The sequence below is a fragment of the Tachysurus fulvidraco genome, chromosome 22 (genome assembly GCF_022655615.1).
Source record: "Tachysurus fulvidraco isolate hzauxx_2018 chromosome 22, HZAU_PFXX_2.0, whole genome shotgun sequence".
In the NCBI taxonomy this organism is placed as follows: Eukaryota; Metazoa; Chordata; class Actinopteri; order Siluriformes; family Bagridae; genus Tachysurus; species Tachysurus fulvidraco.
In genome coordinates, this window is record NC_062539.1 from 8783710 (window position 1) to 8810263 (window position 26554).

At 38.0% G+C, this 26554-nt stretch overlaps 1 protein-coding gene across 4 annotated transcripts in view; it reads left to right on the forward strand.

The window, feature by feature from the left end:
* LOC113640647 (ephrin type-B receptor 1-B) overlaps window positions 1-26554 on the forward strand; it is a 315649-nt gene that overhangs the window by 173757 nt on the left and 115338 nt on the right. For 2 of the 4 annotated variants that reach the window (XM_027143223.2, XM_027143225.2), the window contains exons 4-5: window positions 22430-22585; window positions 23555-23650. In XM_027143223.2, coding sequence (XP_026999024.1) covers window positions 22430-22585; window positions 23555-23650 — 252 coding nt within the window. The remainder of the gene's footprint in view (window positions 1-22429; window positions 22586-23554; window positions 23651-26554) is intronic. The other 2 variants (XM_027143227.2, XM_027143228.2) reach the window with 1 other exon arrangement.

A 26554-nucleotide genomic window follows, 5' to 3' on the forward strand; every position in this document is an offset into this window, starting at 1 on the left:
TATGCACACTTAAATACACACATGCTCACACACCACATACACAGAGACACACTTAAGCACACCACACAAAACTAACACACACAGACAGAAACAAGAACAACATGTGCACACACACCACACACACATATACACACACTTAAATGCACACACCACACACACACACACACACACACACACACACACACACACACACACACACACACACACACACACACACACACACACACACACACACACACACACAGACACACAAACAGCAGAATTCTGTTTTTATTGGCTCCCTGTCATAAAAGCTTTGTACTATATTGAAAAGTGTCCCAAAGCTGTTGGGGTCAACACTAACAGTAGTGCTGATTGATTATTCTTACTCCAAATTTGTGACAAAATCTGTTTGGACATCTTGTGCCACCTCAGACCAGTGATAGTTTTTGTTTCACTTGTATAAGCTTTTTTTTTTTTAGGTCGTAGTCACTGAAAAACATGAACACTAGATAATCAAGACCTTATTCCCAGCTAGCCATCAAAGTGAAATAAAGTCCTTTTTGTTTTGTTTTTTAAAACTAGCTGATCTTCTCAAATACAAAGTCTTACCGAGTAGTTAGGATTAAAAAAACATCTAATTAGATTAGTTATAAACATGTAGTTTGTGATACTAAATTAGCCAATAGCGTTTCTAACAGCTATATACAGTACAGAGCAGGTATCGAGTTTTATTTTTTCACTTCGCATGCATGATCTATAAAATAGTCAAGCTATTTTAGTTCTATGTTATGTGTACTTTGTAGGCGTGAAGGAAAAAAACAAACAAACATTTGGTTCAATTACTAGTTTCCTAAAGAAACTTCTGTAGCAGATGGAAGCAGTTTTTTTTTTCTAAACTCATGTATGTATGTCCATTATTTACCTGAAGGCAGCTCATCAACCCAGAGCTACAGACATTAGGTCAGAAAGAAAAGAAACACTTTTCGGACAGTTCACAGATTGTCCATTGTAATGATGTTCTCTGCGGTGAGAAAAAGGTCATCAGACCTTCCTGGGTTTTGGCATTACAGAAATTAATGCAAAATCAAGCAAACTAGCAATTAAAAAAAAATTAGAGCAGATTTTATGTAGATTTGGGCTGACGTGTCATGTGACATCATCATAACACACATTCAGCCAAAAACCCTCTTCGAATCATGAAGTCATGCGCATCAAACATGAGTACAGCTACGATAGACGGTAATTATCTATGTGCCTCGCTGGTAGTAGTTTAAAAACAAAACAAAACAAAAAAAAACCCTAAAGCACAAAAATAAACATCAATCAATGCTGCATCCAAATTATTTTGGGCTCCTACGATCACACAAAACTCTAGAGGACTGATTAAATCATATGTCATCATCACAAAATCAAAAGAAAATAAAGAAATAATCCCACAGATCGTGAGTGCAGAGTTTATTGAGGACTCAGCACATTATGTTGGTTGTATGTAAACAAACAGTGTTAATGTTACTCATTACAATCACATGGAAACAAGTTACACATTTAAATTACATTTAAGATAAACATAAAAAAAAATAGATTATAGTCTCAAAATAGCTTAAAGGGAGATGGACGTCTGAAGTACGGTACGTGTTTTTATCTCCCTGTGTCCAATTCCCAAAAGCTGCATCTCATCTTTTCAGAGTTGTTGATGCTAATCAAAAGTGACAGTTAGTGCCATTACAAAACAAAACACAAACACCTCAATTTATATAGATCCATGAAGCAATTATCGATGGTTAAGAATTAAAAGGTAGCTCTTGTCTCTGTTCAGTCATGTTAATTGCTTCCCCAGATCTTTGTAAGCAAGCAATTTTATGGCATTGGACCTTCACAAATTTCAGTCTCTGATGTAAATGAATGTGTTCTTGTGTTAAATGGTTTTATCTCCTCAGCTATACTCATGCCTCTCAGAGAGAAACTCAGGAGGCTTGACTCACTAATTGCTTCGCTTTGTCTTTTCATCAATTTGGCTTAAGCAGGATGTGCGTATCTCTCTATCTCACTCACTCCCAGTCCCTCCTCCTCATCATTACATTAGCGAGATCAAGACAAAGTGCAGAGCGTTGCTATTTATTTTTCATGTCTTCGCTTGGACCGTTTCTTTTTTAATCCCTTCGATATAAAGTCACTGTATTGTTTTGTGTTAAATAGCGAGAGTTATAAAAAAACATGGGAGCTAAAGGGAAGCAATAAAGATACATGGTGTTGGAGCAGAGAGCAAGACAGGGGAAAATGTAGTATGTTCAGCAAGTTAAGGAGTTGTCACGCTTAAAATAGGCAGAAAAAAAGAGGACGAGAGGGTGGCACGGGTCGCTTGCGCTTAAACTGCTTTAGATTAATTGATCCTCCTGTGAACTTAATGAGCTGGAGTCCTTAGACAAAGACAGCTTCTGCAGAAGACAAAGCTAATGGGCACTTGCACACAACACACAGAGCAGAAGAACTACTTTCTCTCTTTCACTGTCTTCTCCAGCCAACAAGCCACATCTGTTGTAATGAACTAGGCTTTCAAAAACATCAAGATACAGTCTAATCCATTCACTAAATGTTTTTTTGTTCACAGTTCCAGAGTTTTGTAGCATGACTGCTTAATTGATAATGCAGGTGTAATAAGATAATAATAATAATAATAATAATAATAATAATAATAATAATAATAATAATAATAATAATAATAATAATAATAATAATAACAACAAGAAGCAAAAGAAGAAGACACTCCTGATGCATACCTAATATAAGTTGGTATCACAAGGAAAGTTCTGATCAGAAGCTAAAACATCTACCCATATATAAGCTGTTCTGCTTATGGCAGGGTCACAGAGATCCTGTAGTCTGTCCCAAGAGACTCATTTCATAAAGCAGGAGACACCTTGGCCAGGGTGTCAGTCCATCACAGGACACAATCACACATAATTCAAGGAGGCCAATCAGCCTAACACACATATGTGGACACACAATTAGCCTAACACACATATAAGTCCCTGAAGCACAGTGAGGACAAGCAGGACTTCCACCCCCAAAACATAGATATATAACCCCAATTTTCCCCCTGCAGTCTTAATTAGCTTAAATAATTCATCCTGCTATCACGTATATTACAACTGTCTCTGTCTCTGTCTCTCTCTCTCTCTCTCTCTCTCTCTCTCTCTCTCTCTTCTCTCTCTCTCTCTCTCTCTCTCTCTTATGTCAGAAGTCCTTTTTGAGTACCTCAATCACTGCTCATATTTTGAACTCGTTTCACCTTTAACGATAACAGTTCAACAGTTCACCATTTCACCATTCCTCCATGCCAAATAAATACTTTTCCCCCCGTTTTTTTGGGAAAATACAAAGACTTTCAGCTCCACCACCATCACTACTGTGTTAGTAGAAAATGTGTGAATCCACTAGAGCTAATGAGATGATAATCTAGTACATTAAAGCATCAATAGCTCTAAAAGCTCTTAGCTATTTTGTTTATTAAATACAGCCTATCTGTTTTAACCCAGAACTCATGAAGCTGACCTAATGAACAAATGCATTACGGTCTGGAAGAAGCTTCAAATTTAGTTTTAACACTATTTTCCAGTTACGGCCCTGAGGTGTCTGTAAATTGCTCACTTTGCTGCCTGTCTCTCTGCAACCTCTACTGTAGCTTGAGCTCCGGGTTCAAATGGCTTGGTAATTATCAAAAAAAAAAAAAAAAGGTTTTGTTTTCTGAAAATTTGATACATTTGTTTTACTTGATAGTGCTCATAGATCAGGATTTTATTTAAAACATAGTAGCTGTAATGTCAGGGAGTCATAGAAACAGGGGATTTAGTTTTAATTTGTACAGTACTGTACATATCTATTCTGATACACACAGACACACTTTGATATTATGGCCTAGATCTCTAAAGCTGGGTAATCATTGGCATAAACTATACAAGTCTTTTCTGTTTTGGTGCTGCCAGGGATTTGGTATTGAATATTGCTATAGAAAGATTAATTTGCTCTTTATCTCTTCTCTTTCTCTTATTAATTTTTTGGCAGTCCTTATTTTTCTTCTGAACACATGGCCGTACATGCACACACCAAGAACGCTCATCAGCAGGCATGGGCTAAAATTAAATTTCACCTTGGCAGGGATCTCATTCAGGACTCCCTTTAGTGTGATCCCTTTAGCTTCAGTTCAGCCTCTCTAATCAGGAAAATAATGAGCGCAAGGTCAAGATGCCATGATTCTTGTTAAGCTTAGAATGAGAAGTTAGGGTTAGGATTCTAACTTTACCTGACTTCATTAGTAGACAGATACTATGAGAGACAAATACTTTGATGGGGAGTAATAAGAGGGAAAAGCAGTGGTGGGTTAGTTTTTTTTTTTTCCTATTGCTATCCTGTTAGTTCCTACTAAAGAGATAGCACCCAGGGTGAATGAAACGTAACAATCGTTTTCCCCAAAACACAAAAAGTAAGCCAACATCTTTACATTGAGCACCTTAACACAGTGAAGGAAAATGTAATCTACAACTTTCTGCATACAAGTTTACAGATTTATGCATTTGTCTAGTGTTGCTGTGATTGGCACTGGAGAGAGACTAGGCCATTTCTCCCACAAAGCAAAATTGGCGCACCGTGAATGACAGAAATCTAACATCAGTAACATGCACTTTTTTCCTGCCTTCAAACTGTCTCCTGCCTCAAACTGAGTCAGAAGAATCAACCTTTACCCCAGTTCAGATCAAAGATTCACAAAATAACAAGACCACACCATGTGTCCAGACCGGTTGCTTTCTCATATGCTGATTTCTGTACTGATAATAGCTGTTAGTGCCACTATCAGCAGATAATAGCTGTTAGTGCCACTATCCATATGCAGGAGTATATATACCTACACTGAAAAGCCATACACTCCTTATACAGCTACAAAGGAGATGCGGTCTGATGATCCCATCATGACTAAAAAAAAATCTTGCATGTTGAACCATGACCCAGTCTACCAAGGAGTCTTAAAGAATAGTAATCAGTATGGAGTAGTATAGTATAGTTTGGGCTAATGCTACCTAATAGAATATTTGTTCAGTAAATAATTCTATCTGCTCTGAAAACTTTAACAATGGTGGTAAGAATAAAATGAAATCGCTAAAGCATTCATGCATTGAAATATTTAGCGTATCCTATTGTATCGTACTCATTGAAATTCTCTCCGACATCTGCATACTTGAACAGCATCAGGTTTTTGATGGCTACATTAACCTGTAGTAAAAAAACTGAGACAACTGCACTCTGTCGATTGCTAGCGGTCATTTTCCCCATGAAATTCTGATTCTGATTCAGAGACCGAGGCGAGGCATCTAACAAGGTGGCAAGTAGCCCGACGTATCGTACCACGGAGTCAATCATAGCAGCCTTACAGTATGTGGTATGATACGTCGGGCTAATTGCCACCTTGTTATTGTAAGAAAATTCGTAAGTTAAGTCAAACTATTGTAACTTAGAGACTATCTGTACTTACAGAATGAAATGCATTCCAGTGTTTCATCTTATTGCTTTGGTGTCTTGTGGAACATTTTCATTAAAACGAGTTAGCTTATACCCGGAATTCGAGGCATAATCAATTTAGTCAGAACTAGGACAGCTGTGTACATGCTATCCAGATTATCTTATTATAACACAGATTGTACGTCACACAAATTGTGAATATAATATCTACAAGAGTGTTTATTTACCTGCACAGTTAAAGAGCTTTTTAATGATTTATTTTTCTTACACACACATACACACACATAAAGCAAAAACCTTAAAACCACTGACAGGTGGAGTGAATAACATTGATTATCTTGGTACAATGGCACCTGTCAAGGGGTGGGATACGTGGACAGCAAGTTAACAGTCAGTTTTCAAAGCTGATGTGTTAAAAGCAGGAAAAGTAGGCAAGCATAAGTATCTAAGTGACTTTGACAAGAGACAAATTATGATGTCTAGACATGATGGCTAGAGGACATAGCCTCCGAATTCCCCAGATCTTAATCCGATCGAGCGTCTGTGGGATGTGCTGGACAAACAAGTCTGATCCATGTAGGCTCCACCTCACAACTTTCAGGATTAAAAGGATCTGCTGCTAATGTCCTGGTGCCAGATACCATAGCACACCTTCAGAGGTCTCATGGAGTCCATGCCTCAATTTATCAGAGCTGTTATGTCTATCTATCTATCTATCTATCTATCTATCTATCTATCTATCTATCTATCTATCTATCTATCTATCTATCTATCTATCTATCTATCTATCTATCTGTCTATCTGTCTGTCTGTCTGTCGTCTGTCTATCAAATAAAATAGACAATAAAACCACTTTATACAGTCTCCCAATAAGATGGCAGCTCAGAGCAATTAGAATTTTTTCCTCTTTATTATTTTTTCCGGCTGTGAGTCTCGCCTTGAGGGAACAGGCTGCATTTGACAGACGCCTGTGTGTAGCAATGACATTAGTGTGATATTAGCTTTCATATTTTATGTAAGCAGGGAAGTATATTTGACATATATTTGAAATCCCACCTGTTATACTGTAGCTAAACTGCAACGGGGAGATAGAGAGAGATCTCATTACTCTCTCGCTCCCTCTCTCTCTCTCTCTCTCTCTCTCTCCCTCTCTCTCTCTCCTTTTATTCTGGTCAGGAGGATAAATGGATCCTGACATGAAGAGAATGGAGAAATGATTAATGACCTTACTGATTTTTTGGGGGGAGTAGAATGAGTGAGAGAGAATAAAAAGGATAGAACAAAAACATAACAAAACAAAACTTAGACATGTTTGATTTTATAGCAGTGTTGAAGAAAGGATGATAGAATAAACAGACGTATACAATTCATGCACACACACGTGTACACACACACACACACACACACACACACACACACACACACACACACACACACACACACACACACACACACACACACACACACCTAACCACTGAGGTTGGTTGAATCTCTTTGACATCCATAACATTTCTATGAAGCCTCTCTGTTTAGTGTCTTCAGGCACCCCCCCCCCACACACACACACACACAGACACACACTCAATTGTAGCAATGTAATGGAACACAAATGGCACACACAGTAGTAATAGTGCACACACACACACACAGACACACAGACACACACACACACACACACACACACACACACACACACACACACACACACACACAACTCAGTGTCATGTGGCCATCCTCATAAAGTACAGCTCAGTCAAGCATCAGAAAACACACAAACGCTCGCAAACACACACACAGCCTCACATGTAAAGCGCTGACCAAGGTTAGCTGTCCTTGTCACCCCAAAGCAAATATTCTTTAGGTTCAAGTGGTATCATGACCTCTGAACTGTTTGTGTGTGCCTGAGCGTGTGTGTGAGTGTGTGTGTAAATGGGTTAGTCTACATGATAGATGAAGCTAAAGTGACTTTCATTTCTAGAGACCTCTTCAATTCATTTATGGGTCAAAAAACCCATATGGTGTTTTTCTCATGTATAAGGATCCTCTGGAGAGTAAATACTTCATTTATTAAATTAATTATATAAAATCAACTTCGTTTCACAACTAAAGACAGATTGCCTTATTTACATTAATATGACTCAGAGAGTTTTTGCAGAAATGACATTATTTAGGTCATACGTTCACTTTGAGTTTTTAAGGGGCTATATATTTATATAGAGAATATAGCCCACAGCAACATTTGGTTTCTCTCTGTGTGTGTGTGTGTGTGTGTGTGTGTGTGTGTGTGTGTGTGTGTGTGTGTGTGTGTGTGTGTGTGTGTGTGTGTGTGTGTGTGTGTGTGTGTGTGTGCAGGTGGAACTGCATTGTGAGTGTAAACATGTGTCCTTTGGGCCCTTAGGGCTTCTCAACCTGCAGCTTTGTAGTTTTTTTGTGTGTGTGTGTGTGTGTGTGTGTGTGTGTGTGTGTGTGTGTGTGTGTGTGTGTGTGTGTGTGTGTGTGTGTGTGTGTGTGTGCGTGTGTGTGAGTGTATGAGTGTATGCTGTAAATATTTGTACTCTCCTTATGAAGAAAGCCCAGTGGGAGAGTAAAAGGCCAGATGGCCTCTGTGTGATTTGTTTTACAGCACAATGTGCCTATGAATATCCATACACATATCACAGACATGTTCAGAAGTTATAGCCCTAACCTGAGACCAGGTGCAAGTGAGCAAACACACACACACACACACACACACACACACACACACACACACAGGTGCTCACAAATACACACAGACAGCTGCAGAATAGTGTAATAAATACGTTGATAATTTTAGGGTGTATATCTGGGATATTTATGAAAGCATAGCGTGTTAGATTTCTGTGACAGAGAGAGAGAGAGAGAGAGAGAGAGAGAGAGAGAGAGAGAGAGAGAGAGAGAGAGAGAGAGAGATACCATATACAAGTATAATTAAGTAGAATTTGACAAGGCAGTAGCTTGGCCAGGTTTCTGTATCCGATAAAGAAAGGAAGGAAATAGAATGGTTCAGATGACTCTCTCTAACCCCATACAGACCAAATTGAGATTCCCTCCTGTAATATGCATTGACACTTCAAATTCAAACAAAGGTGCAAACAAATAAATGAACAAAAGAATAAATGAAGCAATAGAAATTCCTGTCAAGAAGATATGGAGTTTGAATCCCAATGAGGACACAGCCGTCCGTAGCCGAGATCCCAAGAGAGCAGAAATGAATCGTGCTCTCAGGGTGGGAGGGATGACACACTCTCTCACCTGTCAATCAGAGCAAGTATTAGCTAGCTGTCTGTGAGCTCCTGTATGGGGAAGAGCATAGATAGCACTTTCCTTCATTTGTGTTAGGCTGCACAGTTACAGCAGCAGTTTTCTTCACATGGCTTGAAGGGAGCCTGTGTTCATCTTGGTAATTGGTAGTCGTATGATAGAGACGTGGCTAGTGAGTGGAAATTGCCAGGTGACCAAAAATTCTTTACTACGTTATTACTAAGTGTGATTTCCACACACAGTGAATGTCACACTTTGATCAAGTTGGATAGGTACATGCTATAAAGACATCTGAGGGGAAAAATGAAATCAGAGCTGTCAGATTGTTCATGATGCCCCTGCACTTAGATACAGAAAAAAATATATCAGTTATTCATTCTGTACTGATAGTAGAACAGATTTTTTATTATTATTTATTTATTTATTTTTTAAAAATGGTCACATAGAAATGTGCGGAATTTAGCCAACAGTGAAAAATGGCAGATTTTTCCTAGATGATCAGTAGATTAAGTGACACAGTGCAAACGTATTATTTGATAACGTTATTTGTTTCTTAATTAATTCATACTTAGTGATAAAGTCATGGATGTTGCGTTTCTTTTAGATTAGGTCATACATGACAGACTCTTGCACTGGAGTCCACTTACATGCTTCTCATTTACAAGGCAAAGCAAAGATGTCCCTATTAATCATATGATTCAGCCCGGACTTTGGCCATGTGCATTTGTTTTGTTTATGTTTCTCGTCACGTGTCTGCCCCGCCTTCGTCTGCTCCTCCCTGTCACCACACCTGCTCCTCATTGTCATCATTGTCTTGTGTATTTAAGTGTGCCGCGTTGCCGATGGCAGGGCGGAATCTACTGTTGTCTTGTCCTGTCTTCAGTCCGTGTCCTGTTTAGTGTTTCTTTCGTTATTAAACCCTGTTTTGTTTTGCTATCCTGCGTCTGGGTCCGTTTCCTGCCCCGTGTCATGACATAGGGGTTTATGAACATTTAGAGGTCCTATACCCCAACATCCACAGGATTCACCTCCTGCTCTATCCATTTTCTTTTTTTATGAATGAAAAGAACTAATATCTATTAGTTATTAATGGCTTTAACTAGAAGTAATGAACTAGCAAAGTGCTGTGTATTTTAACTTTTACCACTAACCTTCTCCATTTTCTAGGTTGCGTCTCAGTCAGCTCTCTAGTTCAGTAGTCAGGGCACTGATCATGGAGTCGGACATTTTAAGGGCTGTCTTTCTCAAACGCTAAATCCTTCCTGCGCGCTAGAACGTTGACACCCAAAAACAATGCCATATTTTCAAAAGCTCTTTTGAAACTCTTTTGAACTCTCAACTTGATTTACACATGTAAGGAGCTTGTTATCATTGTTGTAGCTCTTATGTTAGGGTCTATACGGTGTGCTTGAGTCTTAATATTTAAAAAAAAATTTTTTTCAAATCTTCTATGTACCTTACAAGGAAATGTAATAGAACCATCAAATATTTTCTAAAATGTACTTTAAATATTAAAAAGAAATGTCAGATAGATATCTGTCCTGCCTTTTGTTATTGTTGTTGGTGTTGTAATGTTGCTCTAAATCGAGCCATCGATGACCCAGTGTGTAGTGAGCCAGTGTAAATTTTTCATTAATACACAAATGAATAAATGATCAATGTCCCTATTTATACAGTAGATAAAAATGTTTGAGGATGTGTTTTGTGCCCATGGTGTGATGGGGAGCCTTTTCGGCACTCTGCACTTTTCAGATAATTATACTGGATATCTTTAATTGTGAAAAAAATGATGATTACAAAATTCAGAAAATTATTTTTCAGAATGCTCTAAAACATAGACACACACATACACACACACATACACATACACACACACGCACACACACACACACACACACACACACACACACACACACACACACACACACACACACACACACACACACACACACACACACACACGTGTGTGCAAGGCTAAGCACTTCACTTCTGGTGCTGGTTTAGTAAATTTTAGCTTTAGAGGAAACACTTTCTTTCATCTCTTTCAGAATAGCTGGATTGCTCTTTAGAGGAATTGAGAACGCCTCTGCTCTTCTGAATCAGCGAATGCATCGGGCCATCCGCCAAAACCTGCCTCTCTCTTTCTTCCTTTTTCCCCTCTCTCTTCTCTTTCAAGGCCTCTGAGGTTTGCGGCTGAGCGCCTCACAGATCTCAGTGCTCCCTCCCCTCTGACAGAGGAAGGCAGCCGAGCTAATTAACTTATTTAATGCAGAAGCTTCACGCTCATAAGGCGCGAGCTCAATCAGTCAGCAAATAAATTAATAAATAAATAAAAAGCATAAAAGTTGCTAGTGCTTTCTGATGAATTAAAAAGGCCAGGCCAGCAGCGCCTGGTCCTGTTATCACTTTTAATTTGCCTTTTATTTTATTACTTTCTTTTCTTGTCTGCCCATTTTCCCCTTAGCCCCTTAGCCATGTCAACCTCAGTATGTGTGTGTGTGTCACGTCAAAGAGTGAAAATGAATTAATTGCAAGCCGGCTCGAACAAGCCAGAAACAATTGGCATGAAATGTAGATATTGAAATTGCATTTAGAAGGGTCAGTGGTGTGTGTGTGTGTGTGTGTGTGTGTGTGTGTGTGTGTGTGTGTGTGTGTGTGTGTGTGTGTGTGTGTGTGTGTGTGTGTGTGTGTTTCATATTGTATACACTATGAAGAATTATCTTTTGCCAAAGTATATTAAAATATTAATCAATGTGTGTGTGGGGGGGGGAGGGGGGTGTTTGTGTGCACATAGCTGTGGGCTTCTTGCTGTGTGTTCGCTGAATCAGCTGTAGATTTTGACCACTTAAACACATCTCACACTGTAAACATCAACCCTAGGGCAGATTATTAAATATGCACATACACACTCATTCAATGTCAAATGTCAAAAAGTGTGTGTGTGAGTGTGTGTATGTGAGTGAGGGAGAAGGAGAGAGAGACAGAGACAGAGAGAGAGAGAGAGAGAGAGAGAGAGAGAGAGAGAGAGAGAGAGAGAGAGAGAGAGAGAGAGAGAGAGAGAGAGAGAGAGAAAGCAATAAGCACACAAAGAGACTGAAAGAGAAAATTGAATTTTAACTCTGACCTTTATGTTGGGAAGAAACAGAGAAAGGAAATGCACAGACAGAGAAAGGAAAGCTATATGTAAGCACATTGTATGCATGAAGAATTTGATTTCCTTTTGTATGTGTAGCATCTTTTCTCCCACTGCAATATTAATAATCTTTAAAGTGCTATGTCCTAAGGTGTACAGGGTCATCGTCGTGTGCTGGGCCCCTTTCAATTTCTTATTTTCTTCCATTTTGACTGGAAAAATAGAGACAGGTATATATATATATATATATATATATATATATATATATATATATATATATATATATATATATATATATATTAATATATATATATATATATATATATATATATATATATATATATATATTAATATATATATATATATATATATATATATATATATATCTATATATATATATATATATAGGCAAGGCAAGGCGAGGCAAGTTTATTTGTATAGCACATTTCATACACAGAGGTCATTCAAAGTGCTTTACATAGAAATTAGGATACAGTTTATAAAAGAGAAAAAAAAAAAAAATATATATATATATATAAAATAAGAAACAGGATAAAATCCTAACAAGAACAAATAACAATTAAAGAAAATAGATGTGATTTTAATAAAAACAGTTTAAAATGTGTTAAAAAAAAATAAAACAGGAGTAAAAGTGGTTTGGATAAAAAGTGCAGTCAGTGTGAAGCAGCACAGTGCTCATTCAGTAAATGCAGAGTTAAACAGATGTGTTTTTAATCTTGATTTAAAAGTGTCTACTGTTGAAGCACATCTGATCTTTTCTGGAAGCTGATTCCAGCTATAGGTGGCGTAATAACTAAATGCTGACGCACCTTGTTTTGAGTGAACCCTTGGTATCTCTAACTAACCTGATCCTAATGATCTGAGTAGTCTGCTTGGTTTATATTCAGTTAGCATATCTGTCATGTATTTCGGTCCTAAGCCATGAAGTGATTTATAAACCAGTAACAATACTTTAAAATCTATTCTAAATGTAACTGGAAGCCAGTGTAAGGACCTGAGGACTGGAGTGATGTGCTCAGATTTTTTGGTTCTGGTCAGAATTCTGGCAGCAGCGTTCTGTATGAGCTGCAGCTGTCTAATGGTCTTTTTGGGGATCCCAGTAAGGAGTCCATTACAATAATCCACCCTGCTGGTGATGAAAGCATGAACAAGTTTCTCTAATATATATATATATATATATATATATATATATATATATATATATATATATATATATATATATATATACAGACAGGTGACGTATTAAAGGAAAAATCAGTAGCGAGATTTAAGAACGGTGCTTTGGATTGCTCGCTCTATCACCTTCATCTAAACACCAACTTAGGCGATATCTTTCAGAAGCATGACATTTATCACTCCAGGAAAGTTCTGGAGACGTGAAATCCCTGCTTCTGAATCGGTTCTGGCAGCTTAAAGTGGCTCCACACCTTACTAGGACATACTATGGACTTTATGGTTATGGTGCACTATTTTTGCTGTTGCTAGCTCTTCTGGACTGAGATTGATGTGATCTGTTGGAACCAGACTTACATCCAAGTTCCCAGAGTTTTAAGTGCTGCTCTCGGCGATGGGACAACCCTAAGGAAACCTACTGTAAATCTTTACACAACTCATTAACTGCTCGCACTCACAGTGTTGCCAACATTCTTTTTTTTAATAGAAAAACACTAAATACAGTATATATTTGAAAAAAATACTGTATTGCATGATGATGTTTTTCGGGGGGCACGGTGACTTAGTGGTTAGCACTTTCGCCTCACACCTCCAGGGTTGGTGTTCGATTCCCGCCTCCGCCTTGTGTGTGGGGAGTTTGCATGTTCTCCTCGTGCCTCGGGGGTTTCCTCCGGGTACTTCGGTTTCCTCCCCCGGTCTAAAGACATGCATGGTAGGTTGATTGGCATCTCTGGAAAATTGTCTGTAGTGAATGAGAGTGTGTGTGTGCCCTGTGATGGGTTGGGACTCCATCCAGGGTGTATCCTGCCTTGATGCCCGATGACGCCTGAGATAGGCACAGGCTCCCCGTGACCCGAGAAGTTCGGATAAGTGGTAGAAAATGAATGAATGAATGAATGTTTTATTTTATTCCTCTTTTTCACTTTTACCTGCAATTGCATTGTGACTATAACAATATAATATCTTGAAATAATTTTTTGTTCGTTTGTCTGTCTGATTTTTTAGTGGCGATAATGTATATATGAAAAAAATTGATTCATGAGTTGTAGTAATGAGTTACTAAGTGACAATAATGAGATTATATCTGGAAATAATGATGATCTAAGAAAAAAAAGGAACACAAAAATCACACCTTGCAGTTCAGGGCTTTTGTACAACATTTATTTATTACAGCAAAGATAAAAAAAGAAAGATTTTGTAAGCCATTAAGAAATTTTTTGAAGAACTTACAACCTCACTGGGCCACATATTAAAGAAAGCCCTACAAATCTAGCTAGCATTAGTGCGTTGCTGTATTTATTGACCATAGCTCAGTATGTAGGAGCTAAGTTGGTTGTGCAGGGGAATCTTAATGGTTGTGTAACGTATTCACATAATGCATGCTGGTCATTGCACTGCACTGATGAGCTAATCTACACATTTTATCAAAACTCTGAGGCTGAGATATACAAACCAATCTGATATAATGTGACAAATAACACATTAAATGCTAGTTTTATGGCCGAATGTCTCATAAACAAATACAAGGGTGAATTAGATGGCAGTTTCTGGAGTGCCTCGAGGAGAGCTTTGAGAAAATAATCTGACAAAGATATATAGTCATGGTTTTGCATTAAAAAAATAGCAATAGCCTTCCATACTGTATTTCCAAGATGTGATGCATAAGAAATCAGACAATGATGTAACTGGGAAAGTCAAAGAGTGAGAAAAAATGCTGAACTACTTCTACTAAAGGTCAAATTCCTTTAGAGTCAAAAAAGAAATCTTGTTAAGAAATCTATTCAAACTGACTTGTGGCAATGATACCTGGCCTGAAAGCTTTGGCGGTTGCATACAACTGGAAAAAAGACAACGCTGAAAAACTGTAGTGAAGACTGTGATCGTACAAAACATTAGCAGAAAGGTGTAAAGTCTTATAACAAGTTTTGAGATGTTTGGTTCTTAAAGGCACTGGCTTGTAAGAAGATAAGCTAGTAAGAAGTATTAGGAAGTATTAAGCTAAATGTGCCCCATTCTGCGCTCCGGTCCTGCCCTTCTGGTTGAAGTCTTATCACTTGGAGGCTGCTCACTGTGGCACCACAGGGACAGCCTGGTGATATATGAGGTTGGTGTGGATAGTACCACTTAGAAACAATGAAGAGGGCTTTGGACTGCAATTGTCATGAACAGTTTTGATACGTCTGATAACCTACGAGGCAGACATCATGTTAAAAATAGAATGAATTTCCTGGTAGTACACATAGATGGAAAACAATTTATAATCGCACTCTGGTGTCACTAAGATAGATTTAAAATGTATGATTTCTATACGGAATTTATATAGTTCTGTAAATCAGCTTTGTAACAATGTCAGTTGTTAAAATAACTTGACTTGACTTGACAACTACAACTGAATTAAACTGAATATCTGTAAGACTTCAGCGTTTCCTGTCTGCCAATGACGTATAGTGTCTGATAAAAAAAAAAAAGGATTGATTAATGTATGTCGAAAAAAGGAAAGAGGTTTTGATCCATTGAGCTCTATTTAGTCGATTAAGTGGTAAACCGTTTCTTTCAGTATGTTAATGACTTGCTCAAACACAGTGCAAACACAATTAAGACCTACTTATTGCAGAAGTCAAATGGAGCAATTACGCACTCAGTATTAACACATTATCACAGCATTAAGTCAGAGCGAACAGAACTGCTGCGTGAGATCACTTGGGCAGAAGAGAAAAACCAAGGTCAAAGTGCACCTGCCTTTAATAAAGCACTCATTTAAAGTCCCATTAGAATCCGAGCAGATGTGCCAGAACCTCCGGTTTATTTGGAATATTTATGATTTTGACCCCCCCTACCCCGCCGCCCCCTTGCTTCAGAGATACAGGGGGCATCTGGAAGCTGCACTCTTTTAGTGCCTTCTCAGCTAAACTAGCAGTCTGACCAAACATGGATCACATTTATCTGGTTGAAAAAAAACATTCAAGGAAGTGGAGAAAGATTGCAGGATATAAAACATAAAGCATTTCCCCAAGGTAAACGTTGAGGTAATGGAAGAAGAAATATGCTACCTTACATTACTATCTATAATCACTTAGCATCATAACCACCTGTAATCAGCATCATTTGGAATCACTTGTGACGGAAACCTTTTCGTGAAAAAGCAGCGTCCCATTCCGTCCCAACGGAACGGTGATGCACATGACTCGACGTTCTCAAATGATCTAGATTTTCACAAAAGGTCTGGCTGAATGTGAAGGAAAGTAAAACAAGCAGTATGCTAAAAGTAAGAAAGTAAAAATAACATTACATACTTAAAAGTACGTGGATGCCAAAAGTGTTCATTGGGGTTGTAACTTGTTTTTCCAATATTTCATCTCATTATAGTGACGTCAGCCCTCGTTATTAGTTTTTACTATAAAGTTATAATGATACACTGTAAGTCTAAATTCTAGTGGGCAGCTGATCATCACTTTGAAGCACACGATTGTGTAAAACGTCTTTGTATGCTGTAGTATTACAATTTCCCTTAAAGTTCATCAAAATTTCCCTAAACGTTCACCAAAATTGACCTAAAAGTACCTGTTTCAGCACGACAATGCCCCTGTGCACAAAGCAAGCTCTATGCAGACACGATCTACCAAAGCTGATGTGGAAAAACTCGAGCCCTGACCTCAACCCCACTGAATAAATTTGGGATAAATTGGAAAGCTGACTGCACCCCATGTCTCACCACCAGATATCTCTGTCTGACCTCACTAATGTTCTTGTGGCTGAATGGGAAAAATCCACATAGCCATGCTCCAAAATCTAGTGAAAATCATGCTCGGGTTGTGTGAAGGTTATTACAGCAGCAAAAAGAGAACAACTCCATAGTTTTTGAATGACCATATACGGCTGTGATATTTATTCATCATTTTATTTCGACTTTTTGACTAGTATGTTCACTTATGGCCAAACCCATCCGTATTGAGAGATATTTATAAAATCAATAGGTAGTTTGTTTAAATAAATAAATAAATAAATAAATAAATAAATAAATAAATAAATAAATAAAAATCCTCTCTCCATCATATGTTTTATGTCCAGCATCATGTGCACATTTCTCTCTTCTCTATCTCTTCTCCTGCAGCATAGTTCTCCGTCTAGCTCGTTTAGCAGCGGTCTATCTTGTTCCATAGCTGATATATAATCCTGTTGTGTGAGCTGAAAAACATGTTAAAATGTTGTGCATTTGGGATCCAGTGCTGTGTTTTTCTGTGTGTTTCTGTGTGCTTGTGTATGTTGCAGAAGCAGAAGGTGGCATTAGCATCAGTTGGGCAGGGTCAAGAGCTATCTGTCATCCCCCACCACACTGCCCACACATTCTGTCATCAGTGTGTGTAGTGTGTGTTTAGTGTATAGTGGGCAGCATTGTGAACCAAATGTTTCTCAAAATTTTTGCTTGTTATTCTCACTTCTGTTTCTCGGTTTCCTTCTCTCTTCATGAGTTCCACAGTATTGGCTTATGGTAGGTCCAATATTTTGTACCCGTTCATTAATATCTGGTAGGAAGAATGAGCAAAGGATTGTGGCGTGCAAGGAGAAGCAGCCTTGTTCATAGCAGCACTGTGAAAAACATTGAGGTCGATTTAATTTTATGTAAATTAAATGTAGCCCAGACCAGCTGTGCCTCAGGAGACAGTGTGCAGTTATACGACTGCTAATAATCGTCAGCATAGATAGCTCCAACTTGCTCAGTTTTCTCTTATCTAAGGAAGCTTTCACAGTGGCAGTTTATTCCAAAACAGCACGATTCGCATGAATAATGTGGTAATGTGAAAGCTGTCATGTGGACTGGGAAGTGCACTATGGTACCAACCCCCTGAGATACCTACAGTATAGGAGATTGTGTGAGTTCAGGTTGCATTGCAACTCTGCTGTAATTTCTGTAAATGTTAACACAACTTGTACTCGGGTTTGCACTTGTTCAGGAAGTAAAGTAAAGTAAACCTCTACGTGTGCTTTAGACAAGAATGAATTCATTAATGGCCACAACACACACATATCATGAGTGGCAAGGGAACGTTGTGGGACACAGAAGTGGTGAGAAGTCTTACTACACATAATAACACCATAATTATGGTTAGTTTACCATGCACCTTTGTGATTATGGAAGATGAACGCAAATGCACCAAGGTTTCAGACCAATGCTGGACACATTCACACTCGGATTCACATTGCAGTAAACGTGCCCAGTGTAAAATAATCACATAAGTTTCAAGAAGGTTCTTTGGTGATTTGTCGAGCTAAGAATAAACCTTTAATAATGATCTGTTATATGTTAACTGACTCATCTAGGACACAGAAAAAAAAAAAGCAATATAGATGTACAGTATATGAACTCCATACATTTGTGATTTAAATGGTTCATTGTAGAAAGAAACACCTCTTAGATGGCAAATGCTCCAGGCGGTGTGTGTACATCAACCTGAGAGGGAGCCGAGGGTGATATTTGTCCTGAGTGCGGTGTGCTTGTACATTTTCGCTGGGATAATGGGGAGAAAATGACTGATTGAACACACAATACAGACAAAGAAGGGACATAAATCCTGCCTTATAGGACATAAGGGTGCAATAGCACAGCCTTTTAAGACAAACGTGTTCAAAGAGCTACATAAACCCTGTAGAAGCTTTTCATGACAATTTAAACCTAAATAAATATTTTGAAAGGCTTATTTCACTAGGTGTCAGTGGTCATAAAAACTTCAATTTAGACGTCGACGCCTAAGTTAATGCTGCATTATGACACTTTCCCGCCTGACAAACTATATGTTAGAATGTCAGATAGATAAATGTCAGATTTTACAACCTGTAAACTTACCATTATACAGTATAATGTATAATAATACAGTCTTCCTTTTAATTAGCAAAGGATTCAGAGAAATAGGATATTTCTACCTTGTTTTAATAAAGCGTATTCTTGCAGTTTTAAAGTAAATAATTTAAATATTTCTCAGTACTATATGACATTTATTCTGAAGAAGAAATTTGCATATCTTGCACTTTTTTCCTATGTATCGATGTGCTACATGACTGTGTTTTACCTAGGTGTATGATGGCAATTACTAAAAAATCCTTTCTCAATTGTCATGACTGGTTTTGGAACTGGGGGATATGCATTTTCTCTCTCTCTCTCTCTCTCTCTCTCTCTCTCTCTCTCTCTCTCTCTCTCTCTCTCTCTCTCTCTCTCTCTCTCTCTCTCTCTTTCTCTCTCTCACTCTCTCTCTCTTTCTCTTTCTCTCTCTCTCTCTTTCTGTTTCTTTCCTGTCAAATGGTTGAAGTATTGTAGTGTCAAGGCTTTGTAAAAGGACTTTTCTTTAAATGTGTCTAAGTTTCTGTACTTATATTTTCTTATACAGTAGAAACCTAAAGTTTCTCAGGTAGAAAAAAAGTCACTGAATTAGGCATAATGAACACATTTGGTTTTAGTTCAGTCATGCAGTGCTTGGAGGTCTAAGGATCGTTCTGAAATGGACACGTTTTGCAGAGAAGTGTAGGGGAAATTCGTAGAAAAGAATAGAACGAATGATACATAATTATAGGAGATGGTTGAAGTGAAGGACAGGTGCACAAACTTTTGCAATAAAAATATGCTAATCAAATATTACAGAAATGCAATAAATAAATGCAAACAAAGTGAACAAAGAAAAAAAATACAAAGAAATAGATAGATAGATAGATAGATAGATAGATAGATAGATAGATAGATAGATAGATAGATAGATAGATAGATAGATAGATAGATAGATAGATAGATAGATAATAACAATAATAATAATGCAGTACTCTACTTTATCCTATTTTTTTTTAAAGAAATGATTGTTAGTTTTTTTCCAGGTCATCTCCTCACCTGCCTTTAAGGCTATTGTACATGATGGCACATAATGTTCTGAAGCTGCTTTGTTCACCAGTCTGGAAAATGGATGTATAAATGTCTCCTTGTGCTCTTGAAGTTGATAAAGATGCCTTCTGCACAGTGGGGCTAAAGGACAGTTAAATATTTAATTGTCTAATAAAATTTGATCTGCCCTCAGAACTCTGCATATCTTTTTGTGTTAATGAGGCATAAAATGTTTAATTAAATCTCAAAAAGGCTTTCGGGGAGGGCATACAAACTCTCCATCACCAAGAGGTCTGAGCAAGAGGGATGAGTTTTCCCTGTCCTCTCTTATTACAACAGGAGAACAATACTCCTTCCTCTTTTGCCGTGTTGGATTTGTGAGATTGCGATCCATCTTTTGCGGTCACTCTTTTTTGCTTTTTTTGTTTATTCTCTATCTCTCTCAATCCATCTCTGCATGCAAATGTGCAAATAGATGTGCCAAGTGATATAATTAACATATTAATCATACACGCCCCTCCCATGTGTGCCATGTAATGCATATTAATGAGAAGTGGTGCATATGCATGAGGAGCATACGATAATACACAATATTGGGATGGTATCATTTGATAATTGCTGAAATTTAGTTTTGGGGAGACATTAGGTTTTGACAGTCGTTTGTTGCCAACATAATAGTGCATTAATTATCCAGTGTTCCAGATGAGTGCAGCTGTTTGGGGTTGTGTACAGAACACCTAATTCTCTCTCACCTCCCATATTAGTTAAATTCAAGCCAAATTGTAGAGAGGTAATATTTATTTTAATAACCCAGCGAAAATTGTTCTGCTGTTATAATTTCCTAAATATAATACATCTCTATTTTCAGTTTCAACAAATTTTCAAATATAGACAAGAAATAAGCCACTTTCTTTGCTAAATCAGTTGCTTCTCTCATTGCAGTAATTTAAACGGTTACACAGACAGTTTTTGTCTCTCTCCTTGTGTGTCTTTCTATGTTTTTTTTTCCTTCTGTCTCTTTTCCTCTTAAACCTTTAGTCCTTAATGTCTAGCCTTTTATCTTAACTTTGACGAGCAAAGCTAACCCCGTGTTCAAATCTATTCTAGCAAGGTCCTTGGAGGCCGCTATCACTTTAGCCTGTGTTTCGGTCATATCAGATGTTGAATCTGTTATCTCTGTTTGCACTTATATAGGCTCAGTACTTTGAGTCTGCCTACTAGGGATTGAATATCATGGTATCTGCTTATATAAGATGGCTTACGGGGCTACTAAGATTTAGTCTTGCCTAAAATTTATAACAGCTAGCCTAGTTTGTCCCCACATTTATCTGTAGAAATGTAAATAAATATGGATCAATTATACACAAAGAGATAATGCACAAATACCGTACCACGATACCTTTAGACGGCTTTGACAAAATGGTTCACATGCCAGTTGGTTGAGAGTAAAGTGCATCACAACTGGGTGCGACCATGAGTCCATGCGAGTGTGAACAAGATGCCAGGAATGAAACTTGCAAACAAAACGTACCCCAGATTGTTAAAATAATTGTCAGCTGCTAAAAATTCTCTGGATGGTGCCATATTTAGACAGTTTTCAGCAAACCAAAAAAAAAATAAAATGTTGGCCACAAATATGGACAGATTGAATAAAGTTTGACAACAATGGTCTGGCAGGTCAAACCACACAGTAGAGGGTAAAGAATAAAGTATAGAGTTTCATTCCAGACTCAGATGCGAAAATTTGAAGCCCTACACAGATACTGTACAGATACAAAGTGAGTGCCATTGTATTGCAGCATATTGGCCTAACTAAGTGGTTAGCAGTCACATTGAAGCAGACATGTCTAGTTTAAGGAATAATACAATAAAGAATTAATTTAATTGTCTCTTACTCTTGACAAATTTCAGCTGAAATAGATCTCAGACATGGATTTATATGCTTTTGGTCAATCAGTACTAAGTGATTCACTTTCCGACCTTCACTGAGTCATACAAATCTCACACGCTGTGTCCCAAGAATCAAGCTTATTTTTACATTTAATTTAGAAATCAAATTTTTTTTTCAGTTCTAACCAATGTGGCTGTTATGTGCTCTAAAAAACATTGAACAAGAAGAGCTTCTATATTATATAGATCATGATGATACAGCATTGCTTAGATTTCTAGGCTAGCATTTGAAAAACTGGATGAAAATGGTGTTATCTGGATCTGCAGTGGAATTAATCATAGTTAAATAGTACATTTCATCCATTACAATATAGAATAGAGGCTATGATAGACTTAGTTTTAGGAGCTAGTGTAACCCAGCAAGGAATAGCTTTATAGTGTTATTTTTCATAGCTCAGCTTTTCTCAATTGTGTTGTTCACTGGTGTGAGTGAAGGTATTTGTGAGCTATTTTCAGCTGTGTTGGTTATGATCTAACACTGCATTCTTCTTATTGTCTCTCTTTTTTTTTTGCAGCATGTCCTCCCGGTACGTTTAAGTCCATGCAGGGCACAGGACTGTGCCTGCAGTGTCCTCCCAACAGCAGGTCCACATCTGAGGCCTCCACCATTTGCGTGTGCAGAAACGGCTACTACAGAGCAGATGGAGACCTGCCAGACATGCCCTGCACTAGTGAGTTCAAATACACACATATTCACACAGGAATGCTGCATAGTAGATACAAATGGGCCATTGGAGTATTAAAGTATCCTGATTCTAGTTCTGGAAATGAAGGGTTGTGTTTTCCTTATTCTAACACATCAGAATATGGATCAGATTAAATCTGGGAAAATAATAAAGGACTAGGAGTCACTGCACAGTGCTAGTTTCCACCTGAGCGATTCTTAGTCAAGTTTAGCAAGGAGATATCTCAGATTCTCTTGGGAAAGCTAGAAGTCTGGCTTGTGAGAATAGTTTCCACTATCATTGGATTCTCCCAATTACCTCCTTCCACCACTGGATTTCAGATGATGATAGTTTTCAAAGTTTATTTAGAGTTGTGAAAATGCTAGTCACCATGTTGTTAAAAACTAGCATTTCCCATTCCTGTAAGCGATGCACTCCTGTTTGTACAGATTGCAGATGCCTTTTATCTGCCCCATTCCCAATCTTTGTCAGGTAATCAAACAACGATTATTACCTATATAGGTGTACTAGCAGGTGAAAACTCCAGTGTACTCACCAGTCACATGTTTTGGTTGCCAGACCAATTCACTAGTTTCACTTATTTACAATTGGTAGCTAGTGTAATTTAATAGAATACAGTAAGCAAATTCCATATTTAAGTGTATTAATGAAGACTAATAGAAACTAATTTAATTCTTATGGAAATTAGAGGCCTGTTTATTCATTCAATTATTCTCTTCCAACAATGTTTATGAAGTTTCACATTGTATTGGAATCTTTGTATGAATGTCAACACGCTGTTGACGAAAATGTGGTTATTTATCTTGGTATTCTCTTCTCACATCAAACATAAAAGATATTTACTCTATAGATGTATACTGTACTACAAACTCCTGCATGTCCTGGTTATCAGCATAGTGATTGTCCACCCCTGACCTAGCTTACCTATGTTAAACACCCATCATCCACCATCAGGTTCCACTCCTATCAGCCAAGAACAGGAATCTGAAGCTGACAATCACTGGCACAGACTCACCAATACTGGAGAGCTAAAGACTGGAAGAAGACCAGGTGATCTTCAACTTTCTTCAACTGTTTAGTTTTGTGTAGTCTATGCCCATGATAGCTTCAGGTTGCTGTTCTTTGTGATTTTCTGTTGTTGTAGCCAGGGGCGTTGCTAGGGTTGGAAGGGATGAGGGGACTCTAAGACTATGACTCACCAACAGTTGCATTATTATTATTACCTCCCCAACTCTTCCAATGATTGAATTGATGAATGACAACTGTCCAATATACTAAGAACAGTGCCACCAGCTGACAGGAGTAGGTACTGTTCTGTTTAGGAGCTTGACATGTAAGTTTTAAAACTGCATATTGCGGAATGAACGTTCAAAATAACTGCTAATGGACAGACAGGTTTCTTTTACTGGTTTCTTTTTTCCTGTGCTTTGTTTGTGGTGTAAAATGTTCAGTATTCAAAAGCCCAGGGGCTTTTTTTTCAGTACATGAGGGTTTTAAGCCCCCAAAGCCCCACCCTCGCAACGCCACTGGTTTTAGCTTATCCAAAGCAAGTTTAATTGTTTCGTGCATGCTGAAATGCTTTCCTGCTCACCATAGTTGTAAAACGTGATTATTCGAGTTATTATATCCTTCCTGGAAGCTTGAACCAATCTGTCCATTTTCCTCTTCATCATTCCTGTTATCAACAAGATATCTTCATCCAGACAACTGTCACTCACTTCATCTTTTTTGTTTGTTTGTCACACCATTCTCTACAAACTGTTGTGTGAAAATCTCAGGACATCAGTAATTCATTAAATACTCAAACCAGCCCATCTGTCACCAACAACCATGTCACAGAGATCATAATTTTACTTCATTCTGATGTTTAATGTGGGCATTATGTGACACTCTTGACCTCTCTGCATGAGTTTATATATTGTGCTGCTGTCACATAATTGGCTGCTTGGATAACTGCATCCTACATTACATTGGCCACATCTCTCTTATTCTTTGACTATCACTTGTCAAATTCAAAGGCCTGTTTGACCAAAAGCCTTCATGCAAATCATAGATTTTTCTAGGGTCCCTTAAGGCTTGTCCCCCAGCAGTGAGTACTGTAGTCTTGTCATGACTGGACATCAAATCCATTTTACAGAAGTAAAAGCCAAGTCTTTTACTTCTTAGCTGATTGTGCTACTCAAGAGCCATATTTGGTTCAAGCTGTTAGCATATATTAAAAGCTGTAGGGAACTCATGACCTGTCTGAGGTGTACTTGGAAACAGAAAATTATGGATATTTTGAATACATTATTGAACAAGCCTTTAATGTACATTAAGCAGAAAATGTGAATATTCAAGATTGAACAAGCATGAAAAAGTTTCTTAATTTAAAATGAATATAAGGTGAATGGAGAAGAATAAATGTTAAGGCTTGATGTAAAAAAAAGAAATGGAAAATATGCTATTCATTCTATTAATTAGTAATCTGTTTCAGATATGAAACAGATTTTGGGAGCTAATTTTGATTGTGGATGATGTTTCCTGACATCTTGAACAAGAATACATGATGAACCAAAAGAGTAGTAGACGAATGATGCAACTAGTACTTGTTATAGAAGCTCTGTATCTGATGGTATTTACTTAGGCTTACACTAGACACAACACGAAGACCTTTACAGTAGACATATTTAAAGGATATAAGGACAAAAGCATTGACTACTAGTGAGTTCCAGAAGTCAGAATTGTAAACTAAGCCAGTAGAATGATGAAATCTGTACCAGCTGTAGAAGTTAGCTGATGATTTTCATTGAGGTGTTCATTATGCACCGCATGAAAACATAACAAAAATGCATAATAAATTGCAAATCCCTGAGGTCTGCTAGTTCCTACGGTTACACTAGACAAGTCCAAAGGATATAAGGGCAAAAAATGTAGACTGCTATTGAGTCCCAGATTTCGGAATCGAGAAGTTTGGTAGTAGAGGTATGTTAAGGCTTTGTCCTGAGGGTTTCACTGTAGCAGTCATAAAGCCATAAAAAAGTAAGACATGAACTGGAAGGCATGTCCCGGCGGGCTTGATTAAAATGTTGGTTTAAAACAGCAGTCTTCTTTATTGAAAGGCACTACTGGCGGTGTGCCACTGCCCACAGCCCACAGCCCACATGTAGGTCACTTAGAGCCTTGTGTCATTAGTGTGATCGAGTAGCACTCGCCTCTGGAGCAACTCTTCACAGAAGTGGGTCAGTTTCTTGCCAAAGCATCTGGAAGATCTACGAGGGAGGAGTAGTTGGAGAGACATGTTCGGCAAAGTATTAGTACAGACCAGAATATCACCTCTGTCTCCCAGGAGACTGCAATCCTGAGAGACTTTGGTGTGAGAACTATGGCTGTAAAAGCAAATTAATTTACAGCTATCCAAACACATATAAATCACCTGTTTCTCTTGTTTGATGGAAAGGGATTAGTTGGTGAGGAGTGATTGATGCACTGTTCTGTTACAATAGCTCCTCCCACATGTGTTTAGTAGCCACTGGGCAGGGATGGAGGGAAATGGAGCATGGTATGTAGGCCAAAAAAATAGTTTTTTTCTTTTTTTTTTTTTGTGAATCTTCTTTCATGATAAAACTAGATGGATTTCTCTCTCTCTCTCTCTCTCTCTCTCTCTCTCTCTCTCTCTCTCTCTCTCTCTCTCTCTCTCTCTCTCTCTCTTTTCTTGGTTATGAATGAAAGATTGAAACCGTTACTGCAGCGCTGCAGGGCTGCCGAGATTGGTGCAGGCACATGATGAAAATGATAACGCATACACAACAGAAATTCTTTTTTTACTCTTGCTTGCACCCTGAGGGATAGCTTTGATATGCAAGTCAGGTGGATCTGAGCAGGGTGGTGTGTTACACGCTGTACACCTATTCGCTGCAGGAATCTGCTAACAAGACTAGCTACGATGGTTATTGTGTTCTCGCAACATCACCG